This window comes from Ovis aries, chromosome 3, assembly GCF_016772045.2.
Source record: "Ovis aries strain OAR_USU_Benz2616 breed Rambouillet chromosome 3, ARS-UI_Ramb_v3.0, whole genome shotgun sequence".
Taxonomy (NCBI): Eukaryota; Metazoa; Chordata; class Mammalia; order Artiodactyla; family Bovidae; genus Ovis; species Ovis aries.
Window position 1 is genome coordinate 143,269,406 of NC_056056.1, and position 17,841 is coordinate 143,287,246.

Below are 17,841 nucleotides of genomic sequence, written 5' to 3' on the forward strand. Positions count from 1 at the left end.
TGTTGCTACCCCACTGTCTATAGGAACATGCTGCTGCTGCTGCTAAGTCGCTTCAGTCGTGTCCGACTCTGTGCAGTCCCATAGACAGCAGCCCACTAAGCTCCTCTGTCCCTGGGATTCTCCAGGCCAGAATACTGGAGTGGGTTGCCATTTCCTTCTCCAATGCATGAAAGTGAAAAGTGAAAGTGAAGTCGCTCAGTCATGTCCGACTCTTTGCGACCCCATGGACTGTAGCCTACCAGGCTCCTCTGTCCATGGGATTTTCCAGGCAAGAGTACTGGAGTGGGGTGCCATTGCCTTCTCTGATAGGAACATGGTTAGGAGCTATTGTTTGTCATCAGGAGTGACTCATGAAGCAGTAAGATGAGTTTGCTGGTTTTGTTTTGCCTATGGTGCTCAAAATCAAGATGAGGGATGAAGTTAACTTCCTAAGATGTCTCAGGACCCAAGGAATGCAAAGTCCTTTTGCTCGTTTGAACATGACCTTCTGTAGTGACACTTTTTCCCTCTGTGTTGGAAGCAGTGATATCCTCCCACCCACTTTCCATTCTCCTACTTCTTATATGTATTCAACAAACTTTTACCAAATTTCTATGTGGGCTTCCCAGGTGGCAGTAGTGGTAAAGAATCTATCTGCCAATGCGGGAGACACAGAGACACAGGTTTGATCCCTGGGTCAGGAATATCCGTTGGAGGAGGAAATTGCAACTCACTCCAGTATTCTTGCCTGAAGAATCCCATCGACAGAGGAGCCTGGATGGCTACAGTCCTCGGGGTTGAAAAGAGTCAGACATGACAGTGCATGCACACACACACACACACACAAACACACACACACACACACACACACACACTCTGAATGCAACATACTGTTCTGGTCACTGAGATGAAAAGATAGAAAAGAACACCCGCCTCTGACATGGTGGCAGATCTGTGGGGGAGATGGGCACACACACAAGGCTGTGGGCTTATCTGCAAGGTGGCATGCAGACATTGTAGATGGAGTGTCTTAGTCTATGGGGAAGTGGGTAAAGGATTTGTGGAGGCTCATGCAGGGTGTGAATCTGGATCTAATTATTAGGATAAGAAAGTTTTAGAAAGGTGAAGAAGTAAGGGACCAAGATTGGAGGTGGCCACCAGCTGACGGTTGTTATGTGAAAATGTTTTCCTGAAGTCCTTGAAGATCCAAGAATTTGGAGTTAAGCAAGAGATGTGATTTGATTTGCATGTTAAAATCTTCAGAATGTACCGACTTGTTAGGAAACTGGAGTTAGGTAGGCCGTTTAGTGGGGCTTCCCAGGTGGTGCTAGTAGTAAAGAGCTGGCCTGCCAATGCAGGAGATGTAAGAGATGCGGGTTCGATCCCTGGGTCGGGAAGATCCCCTGGAGGAGAGCATGGCAACCCACTCTGGTATTCTTTCCTGGAGAATTCCATGGGCAAAGGAGTTTGGCCGGCTGCAGTCCAAAGGATTGCACAGAGTTGGGCATGACTGAAGACTTAGCACACATGCACGCAGGTAGGATTTTAGGTGAGAGAAGATGAGCCCCTGAATTAAAGCGTGTAAATTGTAGATGGCAATCCTAACAATGGATGGTGAGTTTGAGAACTAGGATAGTGAATGTTGTCTAAAGAATATAAGTATCATCTTGTGAACTCATTCCTTAAGTGCAGCTTAATAGGACCAATTCTTCTCCCTGTAACCAAACATCTGTTATTACCTAGGTGATAAAGGCCTTGCACCCAAAGGGCTAATGAGATGTTTAGAGAAACTGAAAATAACTTACAGATTGGAAATAGCTTTGGACTTCCCTGATAGTTCAGTTGGTAAAGGATCTGCCTGCAATGCAGAAGACCCAGGTTTGATTCCTGGGTCAGGAAGATCCTCTGGAGAGGGATAGGCTACCCACTCCAGTATTCTTGGGCTTCCCTCGTGGCTCAGCTGGGAAAGAATACACCTACAATGTGGGAGACCTGGGTTTGATCCCGGGGTTGGGAAGATCCCTTGGAGAAGGGAAAGGCTACTCACTCCAGGATTTTCTGGCCTGGAGAATTCCATGGGCTAGTCCATGGGGTTGTAAAGAGTTGGACATGACTGAACGACTTTCACTTCACTTTATTTGACTTTTAAATGTGAGAAAAAGGGCACTTGGTGCCTGAAAACTTGTTTTATCTAAGTTAAACCCAGAGAGTCAGATATAATGAGAAAATATGACATGTGTCTGAACATAAAGATGCATATTACTTTCAGAAAATATCTGGATGGAATTTTCCTTTTGGAAATATTTACCTTGTAAATACAAAGTCATGAGGCTTATGAATTTTTCTTACTCTCCTGATAACTAAATTTAAAGGAGTGTTCCAAAGAACTAAGTGTTACTGCAGTGTATGCAGAGGGCACCATCTGTGTGGAAAAGAGCTGCGTTTGTTCTTTCAAAGCCTTGGGTCAAACTGTGTACTCTCACCTTTATTTATTTACTCATTTTTTTCTCAAACACTTTATTATGCTGGATATTAATTTTAAGGAAATAAGTTATTTCTTTAAGATATGCTCAGTTTATCCCCAGAGTTCTAAGGTCATAAGTTAAAAAAAAAAATAAAGTAAATCATCAATGACCTCTTTTTGAAGTTACTATAGTGTGTTACTTTTTGTCCCATTTGAATCACATGTCCTTAAAGAATTACTCTCAAATAATCAAAATAGGAATCACTGTCAATATTTATTACAATGTGGATTCTTAGCTTTTTACTTCCAGGGATTTTTAAGAACATCTGAGAATCTATCTTTAAATCCCACACCAGGTGATTTTGATGCAGGAAGTATGTAGATGATCCTTTAAAAAACAGTGCTTTTTCAGCCATGTGAACAGCTGTGTGAAAATACTGGTGTACATATAGCAAGATCATTAGATATCCTGAAAAAATCCTGTTGTATTGAATTTCCTGTTAATTGAAAGAATATTTTTGGAAAGAACTTTGTAAAGCCCCATTAGTGCTTCGCTAGTCACTTTAATAATCTTGACTGCAATTATTGTGTTTTGAAGCAAGCTGGCTGTGATCACGTGTTAAACTCCAAGGCCAGGAGAGACAAATGTGGCGTGTGTGGTGGGGATAACTCCTCCTGCAGGACAATGGCAGGCGTCTTCAACAGTGCGCATTATGGTGAGCTCTGCATTTCTTTCCAGTTTTCTCTTTGGGTATAATAATGGGACTATATCGTTAAGGAATAATAGTGTTGGTTTGTTATTGTTTATTCTGTATTTTAGTTCAAAATGATTAATTAAATCTTGTACAAGTTGTATGATTGAATTAATGAATTTACCTGCTTAAGACAAGTTTAATTCTTAAAAAAAATTTAGGTGCATTTATTAGAATAAATCCAGTACAATTTGACAATGATATTTAAATAGTCCCCCTGTCGTACCAGTTAATGAAGTGTTTTTACTACTGCTTCTGTAATTTATATTGTATATGTTTATAATCTTTCCAGGAAATTTAATTTCAATTATTTTTAATCATCTGCACTACATGTTTTCTGTGTGAGTGATCTGGCCTGTCGTTTTTTATTGATGATATATTGAAACTGATTGAAGGTGAAGGATGGAGCCATTAACTTAAATGTTAATTTGGAATTATTGTTACATTTGATTTTTCAGTAAGTCTGGATTACAGATATAATTGATATTTGGCCATGGCTTCATTTTTCTTGAAAAATTTTATGAGAATATATCAGATATTTTCCATTAAATTTTCTCAGAGACGTTTTTTATTTTTATGGTAATAAAATCAACCCATTAAAACTTTATTTGCAAAATAAATGATGTATGTTTTACAGTTTTATTGTTCAGCTTCAAATTGTATTCACATGTTTTTGAACAGAGTTGTTTAAGTTAGTAAGAATCACTTCAATTAAAACAGTGTCATTTAGAACACTATATTTATATGAAAAGTGTAGAACATTTACTACTCTGGTCATGCTTATGCATCTAAGTGACTAGATGATTTGACATTATTTTTCTAGTTGTTATGATTCTTTATTTCTTGGAACCTATATATATTTGATCCCTTTTTATCACCAGTGGAACACATTTATCAAATTCTGGTCTGTATTCACTGAGAAGTAATTTTTCTATATAAAGCTGAATGCACCAAATTAGAATTTAACCTTGCTAAAATCGTGCAATGAATTAATCAGTTTGCAAATGGAAAAAGATTAAATTCATGTGCAGGTTCTGAACAGCAGTTGTCACATTACTGCCCCCTAGTGATAGCTTTCATCTTGTCACATTTACAATGCCTCGGAATACTTTCTTGAAAAGCATAGCAAAGACATAAATAGTGGAGCTGGTAGGAACATTTTATAGTGAAAAAGAATCATGAGTCAAATTATTTTTGTAGGCTTATATCTACAACCAGTATGCATTTAACGTATACAGAATAACCATACCATTTATCAGCTTATATTTAAATATGATATCTTAGATATAAATAAATAAGGCTGCTCTGAAAATGCAAGATAATCTCATATGAGACTTAACCTCTTTTAAAACTTCCTCTTCTAAAGTTAATTTCATATTTATAAAACTTAATGTATGTGAAAAATTTCAACGCAAATCCTAATATGAGAAAGGAAAACCTTAGAATAATATCATAGAGCAGAATTAATTGTTGACTTAAAACCTGAGAGTATTTGGAAAATGATGTGACATGAGTGGTTTTAGTGCAGGAAAAATGTTTCTTGTTTAATGTATATTTGTATATGTAATGTAATGTATATTTGATATAGTGTTTCCTCATATTTTGAAAAGTGCCAGTGTTATTGAATTTGGTCTCATAAAACATTTCCCTAGAGTAAACTTTTTACTTTTCTCTTGACAATTTGTTAGTAGACTTTAAAAAATAATGTAAAATTTAGGGGGTAGCTATGGAGATTCCTGCTTACACTGGAACCTAAAAGCTTAAGAAAAACATTCCTCTTTAACATTCACTATTTTGCTGTTCACTGAGTCTGTGTAGACATCTAGCAATGGTCAACTATTTTTATATCTCCCAGATTTGTGAATAGCATTTGGAATCCTATATTTTTCCCCATTAGGAAGTATAAAATGTAAAAGTATTGGTCACATTTAAAAATTAATGTGTGTGTTAAGTAGTTCAGGAGCTAAACTACTAGGTTCATTTTTATTCTATATTCAGAATTTTAAAAATAATAGAAATTAGGAAGTGCACCTTAAGAATCCCAAACTGTGTATTTCTAGGCAACAAACACTTTTTCTTAATCTTAGTAATTTGTATAAGCCATTGATTCAAAAAGAATAAGCACATATCATCTTTCAGAGATAAAATGCAATTAATTCTGACTATACTATTCAGATTTTTCACTCAGCAGTACTAGCCTCTGGGCCATCTGCTTTTTGTGAAAGTTAACATGTATAAAATTATATTGCAGGTTATAATGTCGTTGTAAAGATTCCCCCAGGAGCAACAAACATTGATATTCTTCAGCACAGCTATTCTGGAAAACCAGAAGATGACAATTACCTGGGTAAACATTTTTAGTTAAATGGCAGCCAGTATGTACAGTTTCATGGAGGTCTGTGGTTGTAAATTCTTGGAAGGCAAGAAGAGCCCCTTGAATAAACATGCAGTTTCGGCTCAGACTAAGCCAAGTCATCTGACTCCATATATGTGTTCTCTTTTTGAATTACGTACCATATCCTATTTTAAAGATACTAAATTAAATTCTGGAAGACAAATTAAGCTTTTTTCCCCATGAGGGTGTTTTAGATAACCAGAGATTATATTCAGTTAAAGTTGTGTATGTAGTTAGAATACAGTTCTCTAGTTATAAACCTCATTGGGGTTAAATGTTTTTATTTTTTTTTTAATTTTACTTTATTTTACTTTACAATACTGTATTGGTTTTGCCATACATCAACATGAATCCGCTGCGGGTGTACACGTGTTCCCAATCCCAAAAAGTGAAGTTGCTCAGTCGTGTCCGACTCTTTGCAACCCCATGGACTATAGCCTACCACGCTCCTCTGTCCATGGGATTTTCCAGGCAAGAGTACTGGAGTGGGTTGCCACGGCCTTTTGCAGAGGATCTTCCAAACCCAGGGATCGAACCTGGGTCTCTTGCATTGTAGGCAGATGTTTTACCATCTGAGCCACCAGGGAAGGGAAATGTTTTTAAAATTTTTTCTTAAATGTTTTTACCATGTAGCACAAGTCTTTAAATATAATTTTTATTGTGATTGTATTTTTATTGCTCTTATGTTACAGAAAGAGGACTATAGTTTCATATTTTTAGATGTTAATGAACATAGTCCTAATATATTGTCTTTTAGCTATTTCTAGAGTATACATTTCAGTTGTTATTTACTTTTTGGAAATTGACTTATAAGTTTAAAGCATTTCACTTAGGCCTAGAGATGAAAAGAATGCTTTACAAATCTTGTTTCTGTCTGATAAATACCTTAATATTGACTTACATGTAATTCACTAAGCTGGTGATATAAAGCTGATAATGAAAAAACACCTGCCTCACATTAATGAAATGTGAAATATTGGCTCAAGTAATCAATGCTTTGAATTGATTGGGAATCTGAATCTATAATGAACAGCCCATTTCAGAAATTATATCTGGCTTTATAGAGCCAATTGTAGAAAGAACAACTGCTGAATGGATGCAGATTTTCCTTCCAGGGTGACGAAAAAGTTTAGAAAGCTAGTAGAGGTTGCACACCACTGTGAATGTACTGCATGCTGTCAAGTTGTTCAATTTAAAATGGTTAATTCTGGTTTTGTTCATTTCACCTCTATAAAAACAAAAACGAAAACAAAAAAATTCCTAAAGGAAATCAAATGTAAATGTTTTACCTGTTGACATTTAGTTGCACTGCTTTTTCTTTTACATATGCATAGATATATGCCATATTTATCATTTGGCGTAGACATTTGCCATATGTATTATAGACAATTTATTATGTCTCTCTTAGGATCCAAATGTAGAAATTTGGTTCTGCTCAAGTTTAAAGATTAGAAATGTTCACTATTAAAGTATCAGTATACTTTGTCAAAGAACTACTAATGGAAATATCAAAATCTAAATAGGGGAGCAAAATATATGTGTGGAGTCTTTAGAAAGGACTTGGAATTTGCTTTGGTAATTGAAAACAATGAAATGTATATAGTTTTTCTCAGTAAAGTTTTGTTTATTTCCCTTAATTTTAGTGTAATAGGCAGTCCTTTAAACAGGCCTTTCCACTTCTGATAATGTGCAGATTTACAGAGTGATTTTCATTTTGTTGGTTCTTCACTGAATTCAGTGTAGGGTATAAAGACAATCACAATAGTCCAGCAAGACACAGAATCAGCAAACGTGTTTGGTAGTATTCCCTTCAGCATTGGTTCAAGGTGGTGTGTAGTATTTGTTTAGTCATGGTAACTTGTGTGCTCTGGGTAGGGTTTCCTGGAAGACCAAATAAGTGTTTTCCAAAAAGATTAACCCACTGAGAAGTGTAGTAAATCAGCTATGTATTTAATTAACATGGGGGTTTTATTAGTGTACAATTTAAAATATTAGACACCCTCTCAAAAATTTAAACTAACAACACAGCACTTTACAATCTATACACTTTAAAAACATTTTCCAAAGTTGATTCTAATTATAAAGCCTGTGAGTTGGGAATTTTTATTATTCCTATTATGTAATTAAAAAGCAAGCAGTTTATCCAAGATCACATAGAAATTAATTGGAACAATTTGAATTTAAATCAACTGTACTAAGTCCTGTGGTCTTCCACAACACTGTGGACACCATGCAATTTTGTATTTACAAAAGTAACAAATTATGACTGCATACTCTGTTCCATACTCATATACACATGTAAATATTAGTATATAGATAGACACACATATACTTATTTGATAGGCTGATGTTTAATACCTATCCATGGGAAAGAGCAAGAATCACCAGGGGCAAGAACAGAGGGGGCAGTGGGAGGGTTCTGAAAAAGTAGCCACTCACACAGGCGTGACCAATGATGAGTGCCTCCCATGAAAAAGATCCAGATGTTTACAGAGGGAGGAGTGGAGAGGCATGGGCTTTTCAAATAGTGACCCTAGGATGTTGAAGCTTTATACATGTTTTCCAAGGTAAACAGAACCCTACAGCAGCCTGGCTGCCCTTTCTTTCCTCCCCGTGGATGACCAGGGTTGATTTAGCTGATCTGTTGGCATGACTTCCCTCTGTTTTTCCACTTCCTGTATGTCTCTCCTGGTGCTGCATGCTTTGTGGAAGATGACCTTCTCAGAAAGAAAAATTATAGAGTGAATGTATTTTCATGGGTTTGGCTGATATGCTAAAGTTTCGCTGCTTATGGGTTAGATACCACTTTATCGTAAAATAAAGTTTATTTCCTCCGTATTAGTTTATATTTATATTCTCTAACTGCAGAAGAAAAGAATGTGAATTTTAAAAGTTAAAACTGTTTCTGGACCGTTGACTGGTTTTGCTGTTTCATGAGCACTATCCTTTTACAGCATTATCGGACACTCAAGGGAATTTTCTTTTGAATGGGAATTTTGTTGTAAGTATGTCCAAACGGGAAATCAACGTACAAGGAGCTATTTTTGAATACAGTGGTTCAAACAACTCAATTGAAAGGATTAATAGTACTGATCGACTGGAAGAAGAACTTGTTTTGCAGGTAAATTCTTAGTAGTTGTTACTAAGACAGTTTTAATCATATTAGTAAAATATGATGCTTAAGTAAGTGCTTTGTATTTATTATTCAACATAGAGTGATATCTTTTAAGAATATATCTTTTATGAATTGATTGTGTGCCCCTTTGCATTTTTATTGAGGTTTTGTGTGTGGGTAATCTATACAACCCTGATGTACGTTATTCCTTCAATATCCCCGTGGAAGAGAAGAGTGATCTATTCACATGGGACCCGTTTGGACCATGGCAAGACTGTACAAAAATGTGTCAAGGTACACTAGAATTAAATAAAAGGGACATAAGTTCAGCTGTGGCATGCTGGTATAATTTGGGGTGCTCTTGAGTCTGGCTGCCTGTGGAACCCACACACTTATACCACACAGACTTACAAAGGTTTCCCGTCTTTGCTCTCTGTCTGCTTTTCTCCCTGCTCATTCTGGGCTCCTTACGCTTAACAGCCTCCCTTATCTCAGCCGTTTTCAATGTTTTGCATCACAGCTCCTTCCCTGCTGCTGGTGCTAAGTCACTTCAGTCGTGTCCGACTCTGTGCGACCCCATAGACGGCAGCCCACCAGGCTCCCCCATCCCTGGGATTCTCCAGGCAAGAACACTGGAGTAGGTTGCCATTTCCTTCTCCAATGCGTGAAAGTGAAGTTGCTCCGTCGTGTTCTCACAGTTACAGAAAGGTTCCCTGACCGTGACACTGTTTTCTGGTGAAATGCTCACCTTCTTGTCCTTTTCTTCCATCCGCTTTCCCAGACACCCATCTCCTTCTTTCAGTGTTGTGGGGTTGACATTCTCTCATTCTCTTGTTTCCCTTCTCCGACCACAGGGAAATGTGTTTGTACTGGTGGATGAATAACTGAAAGGAGCACAGGGAGAGATGAAAAAGCCGTGAAGTTATAGTAGAAAAGCAAGTGAACAGGCTGGTATCTTTGGGCAGTCTATAATTATGAATACCTGGTTGTGTGATGCTACACTGGTTTGAATCAGTAAATGTTTATTGACAGACTATTTTGTTTTGGATTATTAGGATCCTGATTTTGCATTCAAGTTTTACAGTCTAGTGGATGAAACAGAAGAATGAGTAAATTTTCTTAATTTTAAATGGTAAAAGCCATGCCACAAGGATGCATCGAGGGGACCCCAGGAAGGATGGAATGAGCAGTTTGAGGTGAAATAGGAAGACAGAAATTGGTGTAGAGTGGGAAAGTAGTTCCCAGGGGCACTAGAGACAAGGTCTGGGAATTAGGGGAGAAGTGAGTCAGAGGAGAAGCAGCTCTGAACAGTACAGAAATGAGCTGAGAGAAGGTAGGTGGCCAGAGGCAGCAATCACACAAGATGGGAACCTGAAGGGCAAGATAACAAACTGACCTCAAGGTACCAAAGGGATCATGGTCTCCCATCCCAGAAAAAGGCACAGACTTGGTCCTGTGGTACTAGGACAGCAGTGCCCGGGTGCTGGTGTGGAAACAGGCATTCCTGTTGGAACAGTGTCTCCGGGGAGGGAGCCTGAAGTAGATGATGCCAGGCTGACTGGCACAAACACTGCAAGTAGGAACAAAGCTTTGGTAGCACAGAAGACAGAGGGATTCATCTTGACACAAAGAACCTGGATGTGCTTTATAGAAGAGCATAGAGAAGTGAGTTGGGCATCTGGGACCAGCATTCCAACATAACTGGGTAAACTGGTCTGTGGCAGTAGATATGGGGAGCTAGAAGAAATCTAAATGAACAGTCGAATGAAGGAACATTCTAAAATATGGGGGACACACCAAATAAACACATAACGATCCAAAATGAAAGGCTGGAGAAGGCATTTTGAGATAGCTTGAGAGTCTGAACCAGGAAAGATCTCTTTCCTACAGAAGGAAAGGAGCCGTTAATTCAATTGCCACCAAGTATATACTGTGATTATAGTTCCTTTTGTAAGTGTGTAACTTTTGGGTTTCTCTAAAGTGAAGTTTCTTTAGTTTTGTTTACTTGTTTCCCTGTGCACCAAAAATGATCGGGCTCCAGACATTTTGTGAAGGCTGTAAATTTTGGAGCTCTGTGTTCAGGGTATTTGCTTCAGCTTTCCTTTCCTTTTTCTTATCTGTTGTTCCCTTGGCCCTCTTCTCCCCTGCTCTAGCTTGGCCATGTTGCTTTTCAGGCCTGTTACACGGCTGTCGTCATGTGCTCTCCCTTCTTTATCATCGTGTGAGGTCTCTTTAACTTTCTTCTGTGTTGGATTCCCTGTGTCCCAGATTCTGTGAATTCCTCTTTTTATTTCCTCCACTGAGGATAACATAGCTGTCGGACATTTCCTGAGAAAGCAAGGCAGTGTTTTGAGACCTTTCCTGTCTGAAAATGGCATTGTTCTTTTCTCACGCTTGATTGATAGCTTGGCTCTTATAAAATTCTAAGATAGCTTATTTTCCTTTAGAATGCTGAAAATCTTGTTTTCCAGTTTCCAATGCTTGGATATGATACTTCCTAGTATGGAAATTTTGTGTCTCCCCTCCTAAATTCCGGGAGTGAGAAATGTCACGACACTGTGTGTTGGCTTGGCTTTTCCTTTCATCTGTTTTCCTGGTAATTAGGATGCCTTCCAAACTGGAAACACAGATTCTTTGATCTGAGAAGTTTTATGTATGCTATCTTTGATAATTTCTCCACATTAAATTTTCTCTTCTTTGTAAAATTTATATTGTCTGGATATACAGCCTCCTGGTCTGATCTCTTATCTCATAATTTCCTCTCCAAATGTACATTTTTTTTCTTAGTGTTTCTCATCAACAGCTTGCTTTTGTTTCATGGAGGCAATACCTGTGTCTGTGAGAGTATTAATTATAGTCTTGGAACTTTCTTCTGCTCCCTGACATATGTGTTTCCTCTTAATTCTGTTTCTGCTTATTTAGGTCTCTTTTGTGTGAGTGTCTTTCCTAAATTGCCTACTGATCTTTGATGTTTATTCATATTTAAGACTAAAATGCTAATTGAAAGTCCTGTGTGGGTTAAATAAGTCTTATAGTTCTTTACTGTGTCTTTGGGGGAAAGGCTTAAATGTTGCTGTCACTTAATCTTTTTTCTTGAGCTAAAGTGTTTTCCAAGAAAGGAATTCTCCTATCTTCTGATGGCCAGTGAGGGGACTGGAGGAACTGTAAAAATTGGCTTGGAGCCAGAGGGAAATGGAGGGTGAGCCCAGTGGGCCTGAATCTCATCATTTCAGTATGGAGACTTGTACTGAGTCCCTCTCCTTTCGGTACAGCACTTCTCCAGCTTCCCTCAGCTGCTGTGTCTCTGCCCCCAAGTTCACGGGCTCTGGAGCTATGCTGTCCGTATCCAGTGTGGTAGTTACTAGCCACATGTGGCTAGCCCATTGAAATATGGTACAAGTATGAAATGCACAATGGATTCTGAAGACTTAGGATGCAAAAAGAAAGTGAAATATATCATCAATAGTGTTTCTGTTGACATCATCTGGAAATGACCCTGTTTGGATTTGCATCTTTTTACTTTTTCGTGTCACTACGAGACAATGTAAAATCACATGTGGTTCACATTGTTTTCATTAGATAGCGCTACTGTTGACTCTTAGGTGGAAGTCTGACTGTTCTTCATGAATACTTTTCAGTCATTTCTCCATTTTTTCAGGCCTATGCCTCACACATTCACCTCTTCAGAGGAACCTGGTGTTTTTGATTCCTGGGCTTTGCTTGGATTCTGTGGCATGAATGGTTTGTTTCTTACTTTCTTCCTCCACAGGCTCAGGTTTCAGCTTCCTTGGCTCTGTTAAAATAGTAATTTCCATCTTCTTTTCATATTTAACATGTCCTTTTCCTGCCTACTGTTTCCTCTTTCATTCTTTTTGTTCCTTCAGGTTTTTGCCTTTTCAAAATTCTTTATAGTTCTTTCAGATGGTATGCATGCAGACATAAACATGCATGCTCATGTTTCGCCAACTGAAAGTATACAGTTGAACTTGGAGAAAACAGAAATTTGATCATGCCACTGACAGCTTGAACGTTTTTCTATCTCCTCGTTGCGGAAAGTGCAAAGTTCAGTCTACTCTGGCCTCTCTGACTTCTCGAAGTTTCCTTCACTGTGGTTATGCACCATATAAACAACTGCTAAATCTCAATGACTTAGAACAACAAACATTTATTTCTCGCTCATACTGTGTGGTGGCTGCTAATTGGTTCTGACTCTTCTTCAGCTTGCTCTCTGCCTCCATGTAATTCTCAAACAAATTAATAGACTTTATTTTCGAGGGGTTTTAGGTTTGGGTTCAATCCCTGGGTTGGGAAAGTCCCCTGGAGAAGGGAACAGCTACCCACTCCAGTATTCTTGCCTGGAGAATTCCATGGACAGAGGAGCCTGGCAGGCTGTCGTCCATGGGGTCACAAATAGTTGGATACCACTAAGCAACTTTCACTTTCACGCTAGGTGTATAGAAAGTTGAGCAAAAACTACAAAAATTCTTATATTCTCTCTTCTTCCACACCCCTTCCCCAGTTCCCCTGTTATTACCATCTTGCATTCATGTGGCACATTTATTCCAGTTGGTCCATTATTATCAACTGAAGTCTGACCATGCTGCCTTTTCATTCATGATTCCAGGCTGAAGGATCAGCCCCATCTGGAGAAGGCTGTTTTAGAAACAGAGAGAAAAGAGTTGGCAGAAGCAAGAAAAGACTTTTAGAGCTTCTGCTTAGAACTGGAATAGTCACATTCCCTTCCAGGTGGTTGGCACAAACCTGCTGTTGATGCTCCTCCTCTAGGAAGTTATAGAAATGTTGTAGCAAGTAGAGATGTGTAATTTTGTTGCAGTGAAAAGGCAAGCAAATAAAGGGGAGAAGTAGTATACTGTATCATATCAGCATGGACCCTGACCACTCAGTTCTCCACTAGCAACCCTTCCATCCAGTTGTAATAAATTTCTTCCTACTTCACACGCTTGCCCCACCTTCCTTATGTCTTCTTACTCAGCAAACTCCTCAGTGTTTCAGGATTCATCTTGCTTATTGTAGAAAGTCATTCCTGACTAGCTCAATATGCTAGCCTATTTGTATGCTATGTTGAAATTGTTTTTGCTTTCTTAGCTGCATCCTTCAAGCTTTTAGCAGAAGCAAATTATTATGGAACATCTCCTTATGTGATTTTTCCTTCGATTTTTATTTTTCATTTGACTTTCGCCAAGGTCTTCATAGAAGAAAAATTACTTGTGTACGTAAGAGTGATCATATGGTCATGTCTGATCAAAGCTGTGACCACTTACCACTTCCATTGCTGGTAACTGAAAGGTGCAATACAGACTGTGAACTCAGGTAAGAAAAAAAGAAATAATGTATAATGTAACCAGATAAAAATCAATAAGTGAGATAAGATGTAAAGAATCTACTGCAGTGCCTGGTATAAGGTGGACATGTAATTAATGTCTGTCCTTTCCCATTCCCATAAAAAACTTTAGACCGGCTAATTTATTATGAAACTCAGCAGTTGGTTTGAGTTTTTTATTCATAGTATTTGCTGAATTTCAGTACAGAGACCTCAATGTTTTGTGTAAGAAATGGAAACAAATTTATCTGTAAAATAAATATAGGAGAACTAATCTGAAAACCTATGGTTTAAAGCTCTGAAACAATACATTTAAGCATGATCCTCTAATTCCCATTGAACTCATGTACCAATAAACTTTTAAAGTTTGAGGATTAGAGAATCGATAGATTGATTTGTCTATCTTATCAACATTTTGTCCATTAAACATTAAGTAACGAGATGCTAGATCGTGGCAGGCAAGTTCTTTCTTCTAAAATTCTTGTCATTTGTTTTCTTGTGGCGGGTCTTACAGTGACGCTAAGAGCAATAACCCTGTCTAGCAGGCAACAGTCAACATTCAGGGATGGCCAGAATCTCCTTTACTCAGCAAGGATGAGAATTTTTATGTATTTGTGGTATTGTTTGGGGGCATATGGTGGAAGGCTAGTGGTAGAATGGCATGTACAAGTTGCATCCACTGCCTTGCAGTAGAGTGAAGTGCAGTGAAATCCTTGAGATACTGTTTAGATGGAAAGAAGCTCCATGAATTCTCTTCTTTGCTGTACTGCTGCGCTCATACTGTCTGAGAGATTGCTAGAGTGTAATCGGGATAATTTTGCTAACGCTAGCAGATTTTACTTGTGGAAAAAAAATGTTCTTTTTGAAAGCATGTCTAAAAGTAGATTTTATCAGTTAATGAGAAAATGTGACATGCTTTATAAAGACAAGTTTACCAACTTTTAAAGGCTTTTGATGTAGTCATGTGCCCAGATGTTCTGTGATCCTCAGTCAAATAAAGATGCCACATAGGGAGACACCACCTGATTATAGGTCAGATATACTTGGTTATAGTTTTAAATCTGCCACTTGGTAACCTTAATCTCAATCTTAATCTCATCCAATTGTTTTCAAAAATCTAGGGAGAGGCTTGGGATTCCTAGGAAGAGAACACAAATTTCCTTGGGGTTCCTCTAGGGTGAGGCTTGGGCTTCCTCCAAATGCCTGGGTGTAGTGCTGGTTCCCTACCTCCAGCTTTTATGGATTTGGAATAAATGTTAAATTTTATTTAGAGAAAAGTAAAATTTCTTGGCAGAAGCCAAGCATATATACGATTTGAATGCAGAGCATCACTGGGCTTCATTTTCTCATCTATATGATGAAAGTTTGGACTCTTTGATCTCTAAGAAGTTTTCATCACTAAGTCAATGATATATCAAATATTTTTATTGTGGCTTGTCTATAATTTCTAACATAATTTTTAGAATTGAGCAATATGTGCGAATTTTTCTGAATCCATGTTTTAAATTGTGTTCATCAGCATACCTCCTAAGCATAATAACATCATTTTTTGTAGGTGGCACATCATTGGCAAAAGTGAATGTTCAACCCTTTGTGGTCAAGGATACAAGTCATTGGACGTCCATTGTATGAAGTATTCCATTCATAAAGGACAGACTGTTCCAGTAGATGACCACTACTGCAGTGACCAACTTAAACCTCCAACCCGAGAACCCTGCCATGGTGCCTGTGTCTTAACAAGGTGGCATTATTTAGAATGGTCTCAGGTACAAAGAAAAAAGAATAGCTTAAGAAAAGTTGCTCCTTTATTTTACATCTAATTAAATATTTGTCACTTCAGAGTCGTGTTTTGGTAAAAGTTTTACTTTGCGTCCATTTTTCACCACTTTCCTTTTTTTAATCAGTGTTCCAGGAGTTGCGGAGGAGGGGAGAGGTCTCGAGAATCTTACTGTATAAATAACTTTGGCCACCGTCTTGCTGACAGAGAATGCCAGGAACTTCCCCGAGTGACAACAGAGAATTGCAATGAATTTTCCTGTCCCAGTTGGGCCACTAGTGAGTGGAGTGAGGTAACATTAAGCACTTGAGGCTTAGAACTATTATAACATTGTAAAGGAGATCTTTGTAGTGGAAGGCTATGTAATTCAAAAAATATTTCAATTTGCTCTATCATTTAGTAAATAATTGTATTATCAAGATAGTAAAATTTAAAAATGGTTTGTCCTTAAGCTATTTACAGTGTCTGGCCAACAATGACATAATTGGTGTTTAATCTATAACCATTTTCATAGTGGGCTTTCCTGGTGGCTTCCCTGGTGGCTCAGATGGTAAAGATCCACCTGCAATTTGGGAGACCTGGGTTCAATCCCTGGGTTGGGAAGATCCCCTGGAGAAGGGCATGGTGGCCCACTCCAGTATTCTTGCCTAGAGAATCCCATGGACAGAGGAGCCTGGCAGGCTACAGTCCATGGGATCACAAAGAGTCAGACACGACTGAGTGATTAGTACATTTTCATGATGTACACAGTAGGCTGAGATACATTCTTGTTCTAAGGTCAGTTTTGTACCTTTATTTCTGGAACAAATAGATGTTGCACTGGGATTTGGGCAGCAGAAGTTTGGAGTGGCGGATTTTACCCCATGAATATCTCTGGTTTTTCTGAGGCATGGAGGGAAAATGTCTTTAAGGATGGTCTTTAATTGTATTGCTGCTGCTACTGCTGCTAAGTCGCTTCAGTCGTGTCCGACTCTGTGCGACCCCATAGATGGCAGCCCACCAGGCTCCGCCATCCCTGGGATTCTCCAGGCAAGAACACTGGAGTGGGTTGCCATTTCCTTCAACAATACATGAAAGTGAAAAGTGAAAGTGAAGTTGTTCAGTCATGTCCGACTCTTAGCGACCCCATGGACTGCAGCCTACCAGGCTCCTCTGTCCATGGGATTTTCCAGGCAAGAGTACTGGAGTGGGGTGCCATTGCCTTCTCTGCTTTAATTGTATTTGAATATACAAATTGATCATTGCATTTTTTGGGAGTATTTGTGATGACTAATACTGAAAGTAATGGTCAGTGGTATTTTTCCAGTGTCTGGTTACCTGTGGAAAAGGAACAAAGCAGCGGCAGGTGTGGTGTCACCTGAATGAAGATCACTTGAGTGATGGCTTCTGTGACCCAAGCACCAAGCCTGAGTCTCAGAGACCCTGTGAGCTTCATGCATGTACTTCCTGGCAAGTAGGACCTTGGGGTTCTGTGAGTATATGACAGTCTATGGATTTCTGCTCTAATCCATCATTACAGAATAGCACAGAATTATTGTATATTCAGTCTTTTAGTGGCTACATCTAATTTTGGGGTGGCTCTTGGAGAAAGATTCCTGAAATGTAAATCTGTACCTGTACAATTTTTTCAGTACTGCTAATTTTGCTGTGGTAAATATTCTAGCTTTGACTTTTAACTCTTTTGTTAACCACAATACTATAAATTTCTGTATTCAGTATCCTGCCATAAACCATAATAGAAAAGAATATGAAAAAGAATATATATATGAATAACTGAATCACTTTGCTATATGCCAGAAATTAACATAGCATTGTTAATCAACTGTACTTCAATAAATAATTTATGCTTTCATCAACTTTACGTAAACTATGCATTTTCATGTTTGGTGCCTAAATTATTCTCTCTACTGTATTTAGAGTAGGGCTTGTTGGGAAGTTTTGCCAAACAGATGGCTAGGAGATAATCTGATGGATGAGTTGTGGGCAGTTTAGTATTCTGTGTAGATTGCTACACTTGC

General features: G+C 38.4%; 1 protein-coding gene across 2 annotated transcripts in view; it reads left to right on the top strand.

Annotated features, from left to right (window-relative positions):
- Positions 1-17,841, top strand: part of ADAMTS20 (ADAM metallopeptidase with thrombospondin type 1 motif 20) — a 201,558-nt gene that overhangs the window by 87,518 nt on the left and 96,199 nt on the right. For both annotated transcript variants that reach the window (XM_004006435.6, XM_060414097.1), the window contains 8 exons: positions 3,042-3,159; positions 5,447-5,542; positions 8,545-8,711; positions 8,870-8,999; positions 13,910-14,036; positions 15,602-15,812; positions 15,951-16,115; positions 17,130-17,294. In XM_004006435.6, coding sequence (XP_004006484.2) covers positions 3,042-3,159; positions 5,447-5,542; positions 8,545-8,711; positions 8,870-8,999; positions 13,910-14,036; positions 15,602-15,812; positions 15,951-16,115; positions 17,130-17,294 — 1,179 coding nt within the window. The remainder of the gene's footprint in view (positions 1-3,041; positions 3,160-5,446; positions 5,543-8,544; positions 8,712-8,869; positions 9,000-13,909; positions 14,037-15,601; positions 15,813-15,950; positions 16,116-17,129; positions 17,295-17,841) is intronic.